Source organism: Acomys minous (genome assembly GCF_964271855.1).
Source record: "Acomys minous genome assembly, chromosome: 2".
NCBI classification, from domain to species: domain Eukaryota; kingdom Metazoa; phylum Chordata; class Mammalia; order Rodentia; family Muridae; genus Acomys; species Acomys minous.
The window spans coordinates 50,956,588-50,973,739 of NC_140484.1; the positions used below are offsets into that span (position 1 = coordinate 50,956,588).

At 52.5% G+C, this 17,152-nt stretch overlaps 3 protein-coding genes across 3 annotated transcripts in view; 1 reads left to right on the forward strand and 2 right to left on the reverse strand.

The window, feature by feature from the left end:
* The first annotated feature begins 6,318 nt into the window (after positions 1-6,318).
* Positions 6,319-14,030, forward strand: PPP2R5B (protein phosphatase 2 regulatory subunit B'beta). Its single transcript, XM_084761121.1, has 14 exons — positions 6,319-6,652; positions 6,981-7,554; positions 8,228-8,424; positions 9,086-9,187; positions 9,359-9,451; positions 9,588-9,718; positions 10,513-10,572; positions 10,673-10,781; positions 11,124-11,177; positions 11,243-11,293; positions 11,405-11,524; positions 12,475-12,602; positions 12,735-12,836; positions 13,229-14,030. Exons 2-14 carry the CDS (start codon positions 7,356-7,358, stop codon positions 13,374-13,376), a joined length of 1,494 nt encoding a protein of 497 aa, XP_084617247.1. The 5' UTR covers positions 6,319-6,652; positions 6,981-7,355; the 3' UTR covers positions 13,377-14,030.
* On the reverse strand, positions 14,026-15,265 carry GPHA2 (glycoprotein hormone subunit alpha 2). The gene is made up of 4 exons (XM_084762023.1): positions 15,142-15,265; positions 14,709-14,808; positions 14,397-14,581; positions 14,026-14,310 (listed from the first exon to the last, which is right to left on the reverse strand). Exons 2-4 carry the CDS (start codon positions 14,806-14,808, stop codon positions 14,209-14,211), a joined length of 387 nt encoding a protein of 128 aa, XP_084618149.1. The 5' UTR covers positions 15,142-15,265; the 3' UTR covers positions 14,026-14,208.
* Positions 15,266-16,464: 1,199 nt separating this feature from the next.
* Positions 16,465-17,152, reverse strand: part of MAJIN (membrane anchored junction protein) — a 38,202-nt gene continuing 37,514 nt past the window's right edge. The window contains exon 11 of the mRNA XM_084761731.1: positions 16,465-16,574. Within this exon, the coding sequence (XP_084617857.1) occupies positions 16,544-16,574 (31 nt within the window). The 3' untranslated portion in view covers positions 16,465-16,543. The remainder of the gene's footprint in view (positions 16,575-17,152) is intronic.

A 17,152-nucleotide genomic window follows, 5' to 3' on the forward strand; every position in this document is an offset into this window, starting at 1 on the left:
ATAGCCTTGGCTGTCCTGTAACTCTCTGTAGATCAGGTTAGCCTTGAACTCAAGAGACACATCTGCCTCTGCTTCCGGAAAGCTTCCACTAGGCCCGATTTTGCTCCATTAAAATTTGTTACTGGTCCCAAGAAAATCCTTTTCCCAAAGTCTGGCATTTAGACAAATGCTAGAGTTTCCTCAAGGACATAGTCCCTGCTAGGCAGTGGTGGCACAGCCCAGGGGAATCTCTTAAGTTTGAGGCCTGCCTGATCCTCAGAGCAAGTTCCAGGACAGCCAAAGCTACTCAGAGAAAGTGTGTCTGCGAGGGCTGGTTGAGGGGGAAAAGATAGTTCCTGCTTCTTTTTATTTTTATTTTTTATTTTTTGGTTTTTCAAGACAGGGTTTCTCAGAGTAGCTTTGGCTGTCCTAGACTTACTTTGTAGACCAGGCTGGCCTCAAACTCACAGCGATCTGCCTGCCTCTGCCTCTCGAGTGCTGGGATTAAAGGCGTGCGCCGCCAAGCCCAGCGATAGTTCCTCCTTCTAGGAGGAGCCATTCTTCTTCTTATCTCTGGTAAAAAAGAGACATATGGCTCTTTCATCAACATATGCCTGTGGTATCTGTTAGCATATCTATCAAGGTCTACCCTAGCCCCTGGCCTTCCTCAACCTCAACTCACAAGTACACGGTACAGTCATCCTAACTGGTATCCTCCGCCCCAGACCTACCCTACTCAGCCCGCCCCTGCCGATTAGTACGGAACCCTGCAGTTCAGCCACTGGCTACCTAGGTCTTCTTTGCCTTTCGGCTTCTCTTCCTCTCTCTCCTCTAATGGCCCAGTTCACTCTGGGGACCAAGTTCAGGCTACTTCTTTCTCTCCCTGTTCTGGACTCTTCCAGCAGCCGCTGGCTGTACTCCCCTCATGTCTACACTCTGGAGTGGCCACGTCCTCATTTTCACTCACTTTGCCACTGTTCCCAATTTAAGGGCTAGAAAACAGGATTATGAAGGTTGCTTAGCTCATTACCAGGAAGGTTTTTTTTTCTCTCTCCCACTCCTCACTAAGGAATGTACAGCAGGAGATTAAAGGGCACTCCTCTTCATTAGTCGGCCGGAGGGGCCCTCTCTCTAAGGTAATGGCTTTCACATCTCTAATCCTAAAATCAATCTTTCAACTTCTCATAACTGGAGAATCTACTGTTTCCTACCGCCTGGAATGTAAACTGTTGTTTTGAGACTAGGTCGCCTGGAGCCTTGGCTGATGTGAAACTCACTAGACAGATGGCTGAGGGCATCCTCCTGCCTCCTGGGCTTTCCTCTTCTTCTTCTTCTTCTTCTTCTTCTTCTTCTTCTTCTTCTTCTTCTTCTTCTTCTTCTTCTCCTTCTCCTCTTCCTCCTCCTCCTCCTCCTCCTCCTTCTTCTCCTTCATGAGTATATTTTTACGTATCCTTCAGACTTTTCTATTCTTAAATGGATGGGGAGAAATGAAAGCAAGAATAACAAATAGCAGTTAATGACATGAAAAAACATCCCTCAAAATTTACTTTGTTAGGATTCTGCTTTAGTCCGCCTACCTATGATGTCATTGCTTACCTGCCATGGGGGGTGTGGCTCTGCCCAGGGCCATATAAAAGGACAAACCACTGTCTGCGTGACCCCTCTCTCTCTCTACCCTCTCTACTCCCTCTCTTTCTCTTCTTCTTACCCTCTCTCTACTCCCTCTTACTCTGCTTCTCTACTCTCTCTTCTTACTCTTGCTCTCTGTCTGTCTCTCTCTGGGGTACCCCTCCCCCTTTTCCTTCTCTCCCCATGCTCTTTTTTTGTTTTTTAAAAAACATTTATTTATTTATTTATTACTATGTATATGTGTACACCTGCAGGCCAGAAGAGGCCATCAGATCACACTATAGATGGTTGTGAGCCACCATGTGGCTGCTGGGAATTGAACTCAGGACCTCTGGAAGAGCAGACAGTGCTCTTAACCTCTGAGCCATCTCTCCAGCCCCCTCGCCATGCTCATTTAATAAACCTCATATAACTTAACATCTGGTACCTTGTATCTATCATTGTCTTATTCTCATATATAAAACACTTCAGAGCCCATACATTATAAGTGGAGTACAGACAAGTTCACTTGTTAAGTGCAGTCTAAGGTTGCACTCCTGATACAGTGGCAGAGCTCAGGAACTGAGATTGAAACCGAGGCCTTCAAAGCCTAAAATATTTATTTTCCAACCATTTACAGAACAAGTTTGCCCGCTACCATTCTCTAGAGCTGTCCACCCGGCGTTGTCCATAATGAGACACATAAAGGACACCGTGAGTAACTGATTATATTTCACCTTTGACAGAGCTTGACTCAGTATGCCAAAGCCAGCCAGAATCTAAAGCGGTAAACCCTGTCTCAAAAGAGGCCTGTGGGAGATGAGGGGTGAGCTGCGGAGGTAGCCCAGTTGGTACAGTGCTTGCCTAGCAGGCATGAAGCCCTTCCTGGGTCCACTCCCCACCACTGCATAAACTAAGTGTGGTAATGCACCCCTAAAATCCCAGAGTTGGAGGACGGAGGCAAGAGATCTCAAGGCACTCCTCCAAGCTGCTCTGGGCCAGGGGAGATTTTTCTTTTCTTTCTAACTTTTATCTGTGGGTTGGTTTTTGGTTTTGTTTTTTCCTTTGAGACAGGGTTTCTCTGTGTGTAGTACTGGCCGTCCTGGTGTCCTGGAACTTACTTTCTAGACCAGGCTGACCTGAGTCAGACTCATAAAGATCGCTTTGTTTCTGCCTCCCCAGTACAGGGATTAAAGGTGGGCGCCACTACAGCTAGGCTCTTCTGGTTTTGCTTTTTCTTTCTTTCTTTTCTTTTTTCTTTTTTTTTATTTTTATTTTTATTTTTTGTTTTCTGTTTTTGTGAGACGACGTTTCTCTGTGTAGCCTTGGCTGTCCTAGACTCACTTTATAGACTAGGCTGGACTCAAACTCACAGTGATCTGCTTGCCTCTGCCTTCCAGGTGCTGGGATTAAAGGCGGTCGCCACCACCTGGCTTTTCTTTTCTTCTTCTTCTTCTTCTTCTTCTTCTTCTTCTTCTTCTTCTTCTTCTTCTTCTTTTCTTTTGAGTCAGGGTTTCTCTTGTAGTCCAAATTGTCATAGACTCAAATTATTGACCAGAGTGGCCTTGAACTCACAGAGACCCACCTCTGTGCTGGGATTCAAATTAGGTACCACCATTGCCTGGCGTGGTGGTGTATGCCTTTAGTCCCAGTGCCCAGGAGGCAGAGGCAGGTGGATCGCTATTGAGTTTGAGGCCAGCCTGGTCTACAAAGTGAGTCCAGGACAGCTAATTCTATACAGAAAGACCCTGTCTCGAAAAACCAAAAAGAAAAAACAAAAGAAAAAAAAGTGGGCACCACCACACCCCAGCTCTCTTTGTTTTTTGTTTTTGTTTTTGTTTTTGTTTTTTGAGACAGAGTTTTTCTGCATAGCCTTTGCTGTCCTGGAACTCTCTTTGTAGACCAGGCTGGCCTTTAATTCAGAGGTCTGCCTGCCTCTGCCTCACACCCAGCTCAGGGAGACCCTTTCTCAAAAACAAACACACTGCCTAGAAGCAAGCATAAGTTAAAAGCAGAGGCCTGGCTTCCTCTCAGCTCTTGGTAAGCTTGGCAAATCATTAATCTCTGAGCTTCAGGCCCAGGTCTCACAGCTTGGGCTGGTCCCCATATAAAGTCAAGGCTGGCATGAACTCCTCATCCTCTGCTGTCATTTATCCTCTGGGCTGGGCAGTTTTACTCATTTCCTTCTCCCCTTCCTCTAGTCCTTCAAGGTTCTTCTTCTTCTTTGTTTTTTGTTTTTTGAGACAGAGTCTCTCTGTGTAGCCCTGGCTGTCCCGGACTCTCTTTGTAGACCAGGCTGACCTTGAACTCACAAAAATCCACCTGCCTCTGCATCCCGAGTGCTGGGACTGAGCCACCAAGCCTGCCACCTCAAGGGATTTCTTCAATGCCTTCACCTGTGCTGGAATTTCAGGCATGCTCTACCAGGACTACCATGAGATTCTGTTTTATTTTACTTATTTATTATTTGTTGCTGTTTGTTTTTTGTTTGTTTGTCCTTGTACATACTAAACAAATACTCCCACTGAGCTGTAGTCCCTGATTTTTCTTTTTTTTTAAAAAGATTTATTTATTTAAAAATTATGTATACAGCCGGGCGTGGTGGTATACACCTTTAATCCCAGCACTCGGGAGGCAGAGGTAGGTGGATCGCTGTGAGTTCGAGGCCAGCCTGGTCTACAAAGTGAGTCCAGGATGGCCAAGGCTACACAGAGAGACCCTGTCTCGAAAAACCAAAAAAAAAAAAATTATGTATACAGTGCTCTGTCTGCATATAGACCTGCAGGCCAGAAGAAGGCATCAAATTATATTATAGATGGTTGTGAGCCATCATGTGGTTGCTGGGAATTGAACTCAGGACCTTTGTTGTTTGGTTTTTTGAGACAGAGTTTCTCTGTATAGCTTTGGCTGTCCTGGACTTGCTTTGTAGGCCAGGGTGGCCTCGAACTCACAGCAATCTGCCTCTGCCTACCAATTGCTGGGATTACCAGTGTGCACCACTATGCCTGGCAAACTCAGGACCTTTGGAAGAGCAGCCAGTGCTCTTAACCTCTAAGCCATCTCTCCAGTCCCCGATTTATCTTTTTTGTATTCATATCCTACACCTTTCTCTCTTTCTCTCTCTCTCTCTCAATGCCTGTTAGAAATTCAATTTACATTCTACTTCTGAGGCAAGGCATGTAGCTCAGTAGTAGAGCTTTTGCCTAGCATGTGTAAGGCCCCATATCCTACCCCCAGTACCAAAAACAAAAAAATCCCCCAAGCCACTACACAAAGTCTTACCCCTGCTTTGGGTAGGCCCTTGCCTTGCACTGTCGGTCGGCCTTGGTCAGCCTGGCTTGAAGACCATAGCATATAGGGTCTGTGGGGGGCACTATATAAAGGTGGTGCCTGGTCCTGCTTTAGGTGACAGACTGTTGTGGCCTCTGAGTCCTGGACTGGAGGTAGGAAGCTGTGTTGGTCTGGCTTCCCCTGCTTATTATCAGGGAGTCAGGGGAGGAGAGGCCTGTCAGAGCCTCGGAGGTGGGTCAGGTAGTAGATTAGAGAGGCTCCTGTAGGTAGAAGTCTGAGGCTCCTGTTCTGTCTGGTAGATGAAAAGCAAGAGCAGAAACGGGAGATCGAGACTTGCTATTTCTGAGTAAAAAGGGTACTGTTGCTGGACACCCACTGATGCGGAGCTGGGGTCTAGGCCAGCTGAACAGCGGTCCTCGGTACAGACCTCTGCCGTTCATTGCTCTACAGGTGGGCACTTCTTGGGTATACAGGCACTTATGACACCAGGGCCCAAAGCTGAGTGGGGCTGAAAAGTACCCCAGTCTGGTCCCCCCGCCAGCACTGCCTCACTGTCCAGGCTCATTGGTCTCTCCTGCTGTTCAGCATGGACCAGGCAAAACTTCGGGGCAACGATTTCACAGTCATTGTAGGGAATAGTGTGTTGGAGTCCAGGTACTATGAGGGGGAGCCCAGCACTGCAGCCTGGGAACTTTTGGCCAGAATACCAAACTCCTGGAATATTGCTGAGCCTTGGATACCCAGCAGCAAGGTTTTGATCAAGAACTTCCCACTCTCCAGGGCACATCTTGGGGCCAGAGGAGGTAGGAGGTCTGGTTGCCTTAGGGTGGGGGCAGCTCCAGGGCAGCAATCCTCTGCTCTCCTAGCATTGCTGTCCCAGGGCTGGCCCTTTAAAGTACAGACCATGATGTCACCATAGACAGTAAGTGACGGGAGGGGCACTGCAGGCCCGGAGGATGGACTACATTTCCCAGGAACCTCTAGTGAACCACACCCCTCCCAGCAGGCGCTAACGCAAAGCAGACTATTAACCACTCCAACGCCTGATTCAAGGGGTTTTGGAAGTGTCCGGTCCGGCCTCGTTTTGTGTTGAGTATGATGCTCCTGTGGAGATGGCCTGAAGCACAGATGGCCCTGACCAAATTATGGGCCAGGCTCATGATGCTATGCCTTTGTCCTGCCAGTCCTGGCATTAGCAGGTTCCCACTCCAGCATCCTCTTCTTTCCCTACACAGTGCCCCTTTCAGAATCCCGGAGTCCATCTCTGAACTGGGGTTCGTCCCACGCTGCTTGCAGTTTTTAAAAGCTTCAGTTTGTCTAAGGACTGCGGAGTCTCCCTCCGAGGTTACCCATAAGGTCCGGTCGCTCCCTTTAAGCAGGATAGGGACTACATTTCCCAGCGGCCCCAAGGCCTTCCTGACGCAGCCCCCTAGTGGAGAGGAGGTGCGGGCCAGGAGGGGGGAGGTGACTTGATGTCATCCTGAGCAGCTGGGCGGCGGGTGCCGGTGCGCAGCGAGCCGGGGCTCCCGCTGCGCTGCACCGCGCGGATCTGAGTCCCGAGATAGCTACTTAGGGTCGCGTGCTGCCGGGGCCCAGCCCAGAGTCAGCCCAGCGCCCGGCCCCTTCTGGGGCTGAGCAGAGGGCATGCTCCAGCACCCCCAGAGCCCGGGAGCGAACCCAGGAGCGCCGCCGCCCAGCCCCAGCGCCCCGAGCGGCAGAATCGCCGCTAAGGACCCTTGAACCGCCGCCCCCTCCTCCGAGGCAACCTCTAGGGGTCGGTAACCAAAGTCCGGGTTTCTGAGAAGTGAGTGTGTACCCCAATACCACCATAAGGCTTGGAGACCAGGAAGACGGGATGCGGGGAGGGATGCTAGGGTCTGAAAGAGGGTGCACGAGGACAGGACCTTCATTTTTGTGTGAGTGCACCAGGATGGGAGGCATTGGTGGAGCAGGAAAGTCCCCCACAGCTGTGCGGAGCTAGGGATGCTAAACAGAGTCCCATCCTGAGTAGAAGCCATAGGCCGTATTTGGGGAGGGGCTACTTTAGAGCTCAGGTCTGGAAGAAGGGAGGGACATCATTTCCCCCTTGTTTCGGGGTCTAGACAGAGGATGAGGAAGAAGAAGTGAAAGAGTGACTGCAGCACCTGGGCTGTCTCTGGAAAGAACCGACCTGCTCTGTTTCTCCTGCTGACCTTTCTAACCTGACTTCTCAGAAGAGCCAGCGTGGGAACCCTGACCGGATTCTTCTGGACCCCTAGGAAAGACCTGCGCCATTGCCTTTTTACCTTGCCTGCCCCCCCAGGACTGGGCAGTTGCCAGAGGCCCTGGGGGGGGTCAGGATTGTGGTTGTGCCCCCTCCCTACCCCCACACGCTGGTCAGGATGGGTCCCAGTTAATGTGTGTGGCTTCATTCAGCTTACTTCAGACCCACAAGGAGCCCCCCTGGCTCTGAAAGGTTGACGAGCTGCCCACTGGCCATGGAGACAAAGCTGCCCCCTGCGAGTACCCCCACAAGCCCCTCCTCCCCAGGGCTGTCTCCAGTGCCACCGCCAGACAAGGTAGATGGCTTCTCGCGCCGGTCCCTCCGCAGGGCTCGGCCCCGACGCTCACACAGCTCTTCTCAGTTCCGCTATCAGAGCAACCAACAAGAGCTCACTCCACTCCCCCTGCTCAAAGGTGAGCTGTTGCTGGCTCCTAGGGTACTTGAGGCCAGAGGGAAGCCAAGTGGGGAGGACCAAGGGAGAAACAGCTGCCAGGAAGTTTGGATACCCCTCTTAGGCTAGGAACTCCATTGGAACTGAACCCCCAGTCTCCAGTCCTGTGCTGACGCATGGCCTGACTGGCCTGTCATCTTTGGAGGTGGGGCATCTGGAAGTGGTGCCAGGGGCAGGCAAGGGCCAAGGGTGGGGCACATAGCCTAGGTTTCAGGAGGCTACTATCAGCCGAAGCAGCTGCCTAGCCCCTGGGGCAGGCGCTTGGCACGATTCCTGTGCTCGCCACATACCCCCAGCCTCCCTCCTGCCCTGCTTTCTAACTTCTGGCCCATAGATCCATCCATGTGCAGAGGGAGATAGTGGCTGTCCTGGAGTGAGGGATGCCTGTGTATCCAGGATCTGTGATCTTGCTTTAAAGCCATGAGGGCTCTGGTATTGGATAGGACCACCTTCCTACTCCCAAACTCTCAGGAGGGAAGGATGGGACTAGAATTGCTTGCTAGGTGTACCAGAGTACCTTGTATGAGAGGCAGCTGAAGCTTCCTGGAAAGTCAGCCTGAGGGGTGAGGAGATCCACCCCTGTCCAGAGTCCTGGCAGCTGTGATCCAAGCTGTCTCCCTCTCCCTACCCCCCAGATGTGCCAGCCTCTGAGTTGCATGACTTGCTGAGCCGGAAACTGGCCCAATGTGGGGTGATGTTTGACTTCTTGGACTGTGTGGCCGACCTCAAAGGGAAGGAGGTGAAGCGTGCAGCCCTCAATGAGCTGGTGGAATGTGTGGGGAGCACCCGGGGTGTCCTCATCGAGCCTGTCTACCCAGACATCATCCGCATGGTAAGCGCAGTGCCCAGCCTGGGGCGGGGGATGTCAAGAATCTTCTCTGGCCCCTTCTAGGACCCCGTGGGAAGGTTTAATGTTTACTCTTGGGCTTGGCGTCCAGCCTTCCATCTTCACTGAGCCCCACTGCTGCACCGGTGGGAGCTGGGCCTAGGGCATCTGTCCTCCTCCCACTTGTCCTCCATGGGGCGATTCCATGAAACCCTCTCTCAAAGTCCTTCCGGAAACTCTCTGGCCCTGAATGCCTGGGGACTTCTGCTTTCACTCACTCCTCCCATCACCTCTGAATCATATCCACCTAGGGAAGTGTCAGACCTCTGTATTGAGTGTTCAGGTGGAGATTCCCAGAGAAGTGAGCTACTTGCTGGGGAGTAGTAGGTCAGTCCAGGAGAACTGCATGAGGAAAGGGCTGGTGGTAAAACTCAGTGCCAGGCCTCAGGTTCAAGCCCCCTCCCACCCCCCCACCCCCCACTCAGGGTACCTAGAAAGTGCTTGACCTGGTGTTACATGCCTGTAATCCTAGTTATTTAAGAGGCTGAGGCAGGAGGGCCACAAGGTCACTGCCTGTCTGGGATAGAACTTTGAGAGTTGGTTCCCAAGACTTCTGCCTCTATGGTCTCATCTTTAAAGAAACCCCGCCCCCCATCCTCCCCTCTAGATATCAGTAAATATCTTCCGGACCCTGCCACCCAGTGAGAACCCTGAATTTGACCCTGAAGAGGATGAGCCCAACCTTGAGCCTTCGTGGCCACATCTACAGGTGGGAAGGGCTGGGGGACCAGGGTCTGCATTTCAGAGTAGATTGGAGGGTGGGGGGAGGCGGGTGGGGGGAGAGGCTGTATAGGCCCCGACTGTTGGTTATGAGCTGCAGGGTAAGGGAAGTGGCAAGGCTGTAACTAAACTCACCTCCTGGTCTGTCTTCCACCTCCAGCTGGTATATGAGTTTTTCCTGCGTTTCTTGGAGAGTCCAGACTTCCAGCCCTCTGTGGCCAAGAGATACGTGGATCAAAAGTTTGTCCTGATGGTGACTTGGGGAGCCCAGGCTGGGTGGTACCGTACAGCAGGGACAGGCTCTCTGAGGGACATGGGGGATAGGCTGGAGGAGAAAAAAAACAGGTTGACATCTGGTCTTATCTTCTCCTGACCCCTGGGTCCTGCAGCTCCTGGAGCTATTTGACAGCGAGGACCCTCGGGAACGTGAGTACCTCAAGACCATCTTGCATCGGGTGTACGGCAAGTTCCTGGGTCTCCGAGCCTATATCCGCAAACAGTGCAACCACATCTTCCTCCGGTGCGTGCCTGCTGCCGACCTAGCAGAGACCTGGGAGGGAGGCAGGGAAGGAGGGAGCCGCTGGGATTCCCGGGCTATATGTTTAATGTGGTATCGATTATACAAAGCCTGTGAAGTCAGCAGAGAATGAGTATTCGTTTCCATTTTACAGATGAGGAAATAGAGGCCAGTTAAGTAGTGTAGAGGGAGCCAGGTGTGGTGGCGCACGCCTTTAATCCCAGCCCTCAGGAGGCAGAAGCAGGCAGATCTCTGTGAGTTCGAGGCCAGCCTGGTCTACATGGTCCAGGACAGCCAAGGCTACACAGAGAAACAAAAGCAGTGTAGCTCCTTCTACAAATAAGTACTGAGCACCTTACCCATTGGACATTGGGCACCACTGTGACCTGGTAGTTGAAACAGTACATTTGAGTTTGGTTCCAGTATTTGGGTGAACTTGGGCAAGTCCTTGAGGCTCTCTGTTTGCTTCATCCCTTGAAGTTGGCATACTGCCTGTGCTAATGTGGGGCCACTCTCCAGATGAAGCCAGATGGGCCTCCAAAGCCCCTGGCCTGAGGTGGGGCCCCTGAAACATTAGCTGTTGTTTCTAGTGATAAAATAGAGATGCTGTGGTCATGTTGTCCAGGAGCTCGGCGTGCATTAGCCTCCCCACTTAGGAACTCTAAGGGAGCACTCCTGTGGGTTGGGCAAAGTTCGACAGCGGTGTGGGGTGAGTCGGGGTGGCTGGCGGGAAGGTTGATGGTGAGCTGGCCTTGGCCCAACGCTCCCACCCTCCAGATTCCTCTGTCCTCCTGCAGGTTCATCTATGAGCTGGAGCACTTCAATGGTGTGGCTGAGCTGCTGGAGATCTTAGGGAGGTAATTCTTCTTGGGCTTTGGCTGGAGCTGGGGTTTCTGATAGGAGGGCCTGAGGGCCTGATTGGCTGAGCCCTGCTTCTCTTTTCTGTCCACTCCAAAGCATCATCAATGGCTTTGCGCTGCCCCTGAAGACTGAGCACAAGCAGTTCCTGGTTCGAGTCCTGATCCCCTTGCACTCTGTCAAGTCACTGTCTGTTTTTCATGCCCAGGTGAGCCCCAGGCCCAGCCCTGCAGCAGTAGCTGCTGCTGCTGACACTCAGGGCTGCCTGTGGGGCCAGGAAGTCAGATTGATGCTCACTGAATTGTATCTTATTCCCGAGCCTGTACTAATTCAGTCTCCTCTACCTGAGAGCTGACCTCAGACACCAGCTCTGTGCCTCTCCAGCACTCAGAGCCTGGTGCCTTCTAAGTCCAAAGCAGCAGTAAGTGCTCAGTAAACAAGAGTGTGAAGGCAGTAATGAGCGGGTGCCTGGCACGCTGTCCTGGGCAGCTAGTTCTTGGCTCCCGGCCCTTCCTGACCTTGGCTCCTTCTTTCCACCCTGGTCCTGCAGCTGGCATACTGTGTGGTGCAGTTCCTGGAGAAGGATGCCACCTTGACAGAGCATGTGAGTACCTTGGAGGGAAGGTGGGCCCCTCACTCTGCCGGTCTGACCCCTCTTCCACCCTATAGGTTATTCGGGGGCTCCTCAAATACTGGCCTAAAACCTGCACCCAGAAGGAGGTATGATGGGTTTTCCCAACCTCGACAGTTGGGGGGGAGGGCTCAGCTTCTGGAAGCAGGACAAGCATGTGTTTTGGGGGAATGTGAGATGCTGCCCTGTCCCCTCCCCAGGTGATGTTCCTGGGGGAGATGGAAGAGATTCTTGATGTCATAGAGCCCTCCCAGTTTGTGAAGATTCAGGAGCCCCTCTTCAAGCAGGTGGCTCGCTGTGTCTCCAGTCCCCATTTCCAGGTATGTGACAAAGGCAGGTGGGGTCAGGGCAGGGACCTGCCTAGCATGGTTTCTCAGTTGGCCTAAACCAGCCCCCTAACCCCTCAGATTCTCTTTTAGCCCTAGGCCTGATAATAGGAAGATGCTGGCCTTAAGGTCATGAGACCTAGGTCAGACCTCAGATCTATGGTCTACTGGCTGAGGGGCCTTGGGAAAATCACTATCTAAGTAGGTTTCCTTGACTATAAAATGGGTCAGCAATAGTCTCTTTATAGAGTAGTGGCAGGAACAAGAGCTCAGAGTTGTACATACATTAGGGAAACTGACCCAGAGTGGGCTGCAGAATTGTTAGCCCCTTTCTTCTTTTCTTGGTAACATTAGACTTCATTGGTCCCACTTTCTGGCTAGAAGGCTCAGTTCCCCACACTAGCCTATACTCACTCACACTCTTAGGAGCCATAACCTGGTGGAAGTTAGTTCTTCCTCATGATGGCTCTGGTATTCCCCCCCCCTTTTTTTTTTAGACAAGAGTCCTGGCTGTCCTGGACCTTCTTTGTAGACCAGGCTGGCTTCAAATTCATGAAAATCCACCTGCCTCTGCCTCCCAAGTGCTGGGATTATAGGCGTGCGTCACCATGCCCTGCAGTATTCCACTTTTAAGACACCTTGAGGTTCAGGACTTATTTTGTTCTGACAACAGATGGTGGAGATGGGTATTCTTAGCCCCATTCACACAGCAGGCAGCTGAGGCTGAGACATTGAATGCCTCACCAAGGCCGCACACGTGCTGCGGGCGGCGGGCTCTGGAGGAGTCACACTGCCCATGTCTTTCCTCTGTTTTTTTCTCCAGTGCATCAGATAAACCTTCAAGATGGGGTGTGGAGATCAGGGGGTCTGGGGTAAGGATGAAAAACAGACCTTGCACACCCAAAAGCCACTACTGGGCCCTCTCTACTCTTTCACCTGCCCAGGTTGCAGAGCGGGCTCTGTATTTCTGGAACAATGAGTACATCCTGAGCCTCATTGAGGACAACTGCCACACTGTGCTGCCTGCGGTATTTGGGACCCTATACCAAGTGTCCAAGGAGCACTGGAATCAGTGAGTGTTCAAGTTTTGTCCCACAAGACATCACAGCCAGTCCAGCCCAGGGAGTTAAAAGAGCAGGGAAACGGGCAGTGTTCAGGGACAAGCAGAAGGCACTCATCTCACACCTCTCCTTGACTGTGTCAGAACCATCGTTTCCCTGATCTACAATGTGCTCAAGACTTTCATGGAGATGAATGGAAAGCTGTTCGATGAGCTTACAGCCTCCTACAAGCTGGAGAAACAACAGTGAGTACTGGGCAGGAGGTGAGCCACTGGGGAGGGACAGAAAAGGAAGGAGTCAGACCCTCAGGCTGCAGGGAGTATGAAGAGGACCCGTCCTGGTGTGCTCTGCCTCACTGTTTCCAGCAGCGAGCTGGAGCTGTCCTGTGCAGGTGCGGCTGCCCACAGCACCCCCAGCCCTTCTTTTCAGTACCCACGCCCACTGACTGCTCTGACTCCCCTGTACCAATGCCTCAGTCAGGGCAGCTCACAGCCCAGCTCTTCCTCTCTGTCTCCTCACCTCGCCTCTAAGCGGAGGGTTCTCACGGAGTCCCAGTCCCTTACAGTAGGGTGGCGGTGAGGCAGATCAGACTGCTGGCCGCCAGAAGAGGAAGAGCTGCCTCACCCTCTCTCCCCAGGGAGCAGCAGAAAGCCCAGGAGCGTCAGGAGCTATGGCGAGGCTTGGAGGAGCTGCGGCTACGCCGGCTACAGGGGACCCAAGGGGCCAAGGAAGCCCCTGTCCCTCGGCCTACACCCCAGGTGGCGACCAGTGGGGGTCAGAGCTAGACAAATCTAGAAAGGGAGAAGCTAAACCCAGAGCTATCAGCCCCTCCATCCCTTCTGCCCAGGGGCCCCGTGAAGCCCATGCCTCCCCGTGGCCTTGCCAGAATGGCTCTAGGACTCCCTGCCAGCCCCATGGGAACAGCTTTCATGGGGGTGGGGGCGCAGGACAAGAAGGCAAGATGGTAGTCTTGGCAGCAGAACTCTCAGGCCTTTGTGGCAAGATTCTGGCAAGGGTAGACCAGGGCAAGTGTACTACTGGGAAGCTGCCATCAGGGATCCTCCCCTGCCCCACACAGCTGGGCTCCAGGCTGCAGCTGGACTCTTCCCCCTGCTCCTGGCCTGGGGCATGGGCACTCAGCACCTGGCTTGGCCTGTCTCAGCTGGCCAGGGCCTTCTTCATCCCCACCATGGGGGCATGGTCTACTCATCTGCCCAGCTCACCCTCAATAAGACACTGTCCAGGGACATCCTTCTCTCCTCTCCTCTGCCCTGTACTTCACTTCCTTGTCCCCTTTTTATTTATTGGGCAGAGGGAGGGGTGAGGGCACAGGCAAGAAGAGATTCACATTGTCCTGGGGCAGGGGGGGGGTCACAGTAATCATGGTCTGCCCCCTTCACCTGGCTAGGGGGCAGACTTAATAAAGAGAGAAACTCAAACATTGCTTGCTTTATTGAGGACAAGAGTGCAGGAAAGCATAGCAATGAGACTGTGTAGGCGGCCAGGTAAAAGGCAGCAAAACTCCATCTTCACAGACTCTAAAGAGGGTCAGAGCCGAATGAGCGCCCTCATCCTGTAGCATATCAGTGGCAGGACTGGGGCCTGAGCCCTTCAGGACTAATAGCGGGAAAGACGGCACATGTCACACTGGCAGGCCCTGGCAGTGAAGATCTCAAGCTCCCCTCGCTGGTTCCCCACGCAGTGCAGCCACACCCTCACCTGTTGGAGAAGGGACCCAAGTTTGTTCCCACTCCTTCCCACCCTGGGTCCCCACCCTCATGTCCCCATCAGGCTCAGCCCCTCACCTTTTTAAGACTGCTGATGGTACAGCACTGAGAGACAGAGGTGATGTTGTGCCGATAGCCACTAGCCACCAGCACAGAGTACCGAGAAGGGAAGGCACTAGATTCACAGTGTCCTACACATGCCTGTGCCACATGGGAGCCCTGGCAAGTGCCCTGGCGGTCACTTCGCACTGTCACATTGAAGGCTGGAAAGAGATAAGCATGCAGCCTGTGAGGGCTGTGCTGGCTGGGGTTACCTGCACTTCCAGTCTGCAGTTCAGTGGGATACCTCTGCTCTTGTTCCCAATCCACTCTCCCAGCAGAGCTACTCACGGTGCAAGTGGCAGCCTGGGATGGCTGCCTCCCGACCATGGCTTTCAGTGACTGCCAGGCCCAGCAAGCAGAGAAGCAGGACGCGTGGTGCCATGGGCATCTGAAATGGAGGGGGTGGGAGGCGGAGGCCTTTGAAGGTGTGCCCCTCCACCAGCAAGCCAGGCTGCTGGGTCTTCTGCCTGGGTGGTGCTGTCTGTCCTCTCTGCCTTGGGCAGGAACGTGTGGGGTATTTGCCTCCCTGCTTGGGCCGCTCTGGAAGAGCATGAGCAGCCACTTCTGGGTGGGACTTGTGCGGCGTCCTCCTGAGCAGACTTACCCCGGAATACCCCTCACCATCTGGGGTACAAACCTTTTCCCCTAGCCGGATGCCACTTTGGCACACCACCGCCTTCCCTCCCTCCCCAGCTCCACCTGTTCTGCTTCAGCAGCTTACCAGTCCAGCAGAAACGGCTGTAGACTCCCAGTGCCTCCTGCTGGTCTCCAAACTGGTACTGGGCTTGCCAGGCTTTTATTTGCGGGTGCTTTAGAGCCACACCTTCCTAGGTATCAGCTTTCAGGCTCCTCCTAGCCTGAAGCCTTTGCACAGTCCCACCTGGAGATCAGGATCTGAGGTTTCTTCAGAGGGCAGTCTCTGCTGACATTTCCTTTCTCCAGAAGGCTGTCTAGCATAGAGTACTGGAGGGAGTGAGGCGAGCCCAGGAATGCCCCAGTGACACACTCTGTAAGCTTTGGCAGGACTCTGCCCTGATTATGCTCTTCTAGGGTGAAGCCCAGGGCCTTGTCCATGCTAGGGAGGCACTCCACCAGCGGGGTTACGCCCCAGCCCAAGAACATGATTCTTGTGTTCAAGGGGCACTCCACTAGCTGTGCTTGGTGGCAGACTAGGGTAGGTCTATTTCAGCCCCCCAGGTCCTGTGAATGCTTTCTCATTGTGTGGCAGCTGCAGAGTGAAAGTCTGATTCTTGGAATAACAGGGACCTGTCTCCATAGAAGCAGAGCTGGACTCCAGCCTCAGTAGATCTGAGTCCAGCTCTGGCTACACAGGAAAGGTTACCCACTAAAAGTCACATTCAGATAGCCTACTACCTACCCATGGTGCTGAATGACCCAGGACAAGAATGCGACGTGTTGAGGGCTGTGGATGTGGTTCAGCGGCAGAGCACTTGCCTAGCAGCTCAAGGTTTTGGGTTCTTCCCTCTTTAGCACCGTTTAAAAAAAAATCTCACTGAGGTAGTGCATGCCTATGATCCAAGCACTTGGGAGGTAGAGGCAGGAGGAGTTCTGTGAGTTCAAGGAAAGCCTGGTCTACAAAGAGACCAGGACAGCCAAAGCTATACAGAAAAAACCCTGTCTTGAAAAACCAACAAACCAAAACAACACAAAAAAAAATCCCCCCAAAACTAAACAATGACAAAAACCTTAGTCAACATTAGCTGAAAGTTGTCCCAGAAGGTCTATGGTGACAAGAGGCAGCCCCTCAGACCATGAGCACACTCAGAAGAGTGGATAGTCCACAGCTGCCAGAGCTCAAGGCTTCCTCAGAGCTCTTCAAATCCTACCTCTTGTTTTCCAGATGAGAATAAAGGGCCACAGAGGTCCTCTGGTTAGATAGTCCATCCAAGTCGGTATGAGCACTGAGATCTCCAGGCGTTGGAGCTGTGCCCAGCAGCAGCAGCTGTCAGTTAAGTTATGCTTCGGATTGTAGGACAAAATAACAAACAGGATTTGGAAGAAACCAGCAGTGCCATGTTGCTCACATGCTCATCCTTATACCCTTGCTTGCCTTTTGGTGCTGGCTCCTTGCTCAGGTCCCAGGTCCTTGGTTGCCTGGCCTCTCAGAGAGCACCATACCTCTCTTCCTTTTCCCTATCAAAGGTAGAGGCAGCCACGCAAAGGGACTCAGAGGGACCTCAGCACTCCAGACAGACTTCCCCTTAGGACCCCTCTGGCATAAGACAGGCAAATGGCTATTTAAAGACTTGAGGCAGTCCATTCTAATATTGAACTTCACTAAAAGTTAAGAAGCTAAACGGAGTTTTTCTAAATTTTCATCCATTATTCTTGAGGCCACATAAGCCCAAGATGCATCTCTAGATGGCCGTTTAGGTGAAGAAAGGGCTTGGGTACCTTGGTCTTTTCCAGGGGTACGGGGAGCATTTCACATTCCAGGCACTATCCTTTTGGGCCAAACCAAATAAGGAAGAGACAGTTTCCTTGAGGGCAGTGGGGCTCAGGCCAGTGAACTTTGTGTGACCCCACTCCCTGACCCCGGTAAAGAGCCCTAAGAGCTGAGGGCAGGTGCACATCTCTTGCGGTTCATAACATGTGACTTAGGGGGATGGGGAGACCGTGGCTGCTTCTCTGTTCTCTCTTATGCTCTAATTCACCAAGTTTAATCAATAATCCATCATGAGCAACTACTGGCATTAGAAACCTAAGTACTA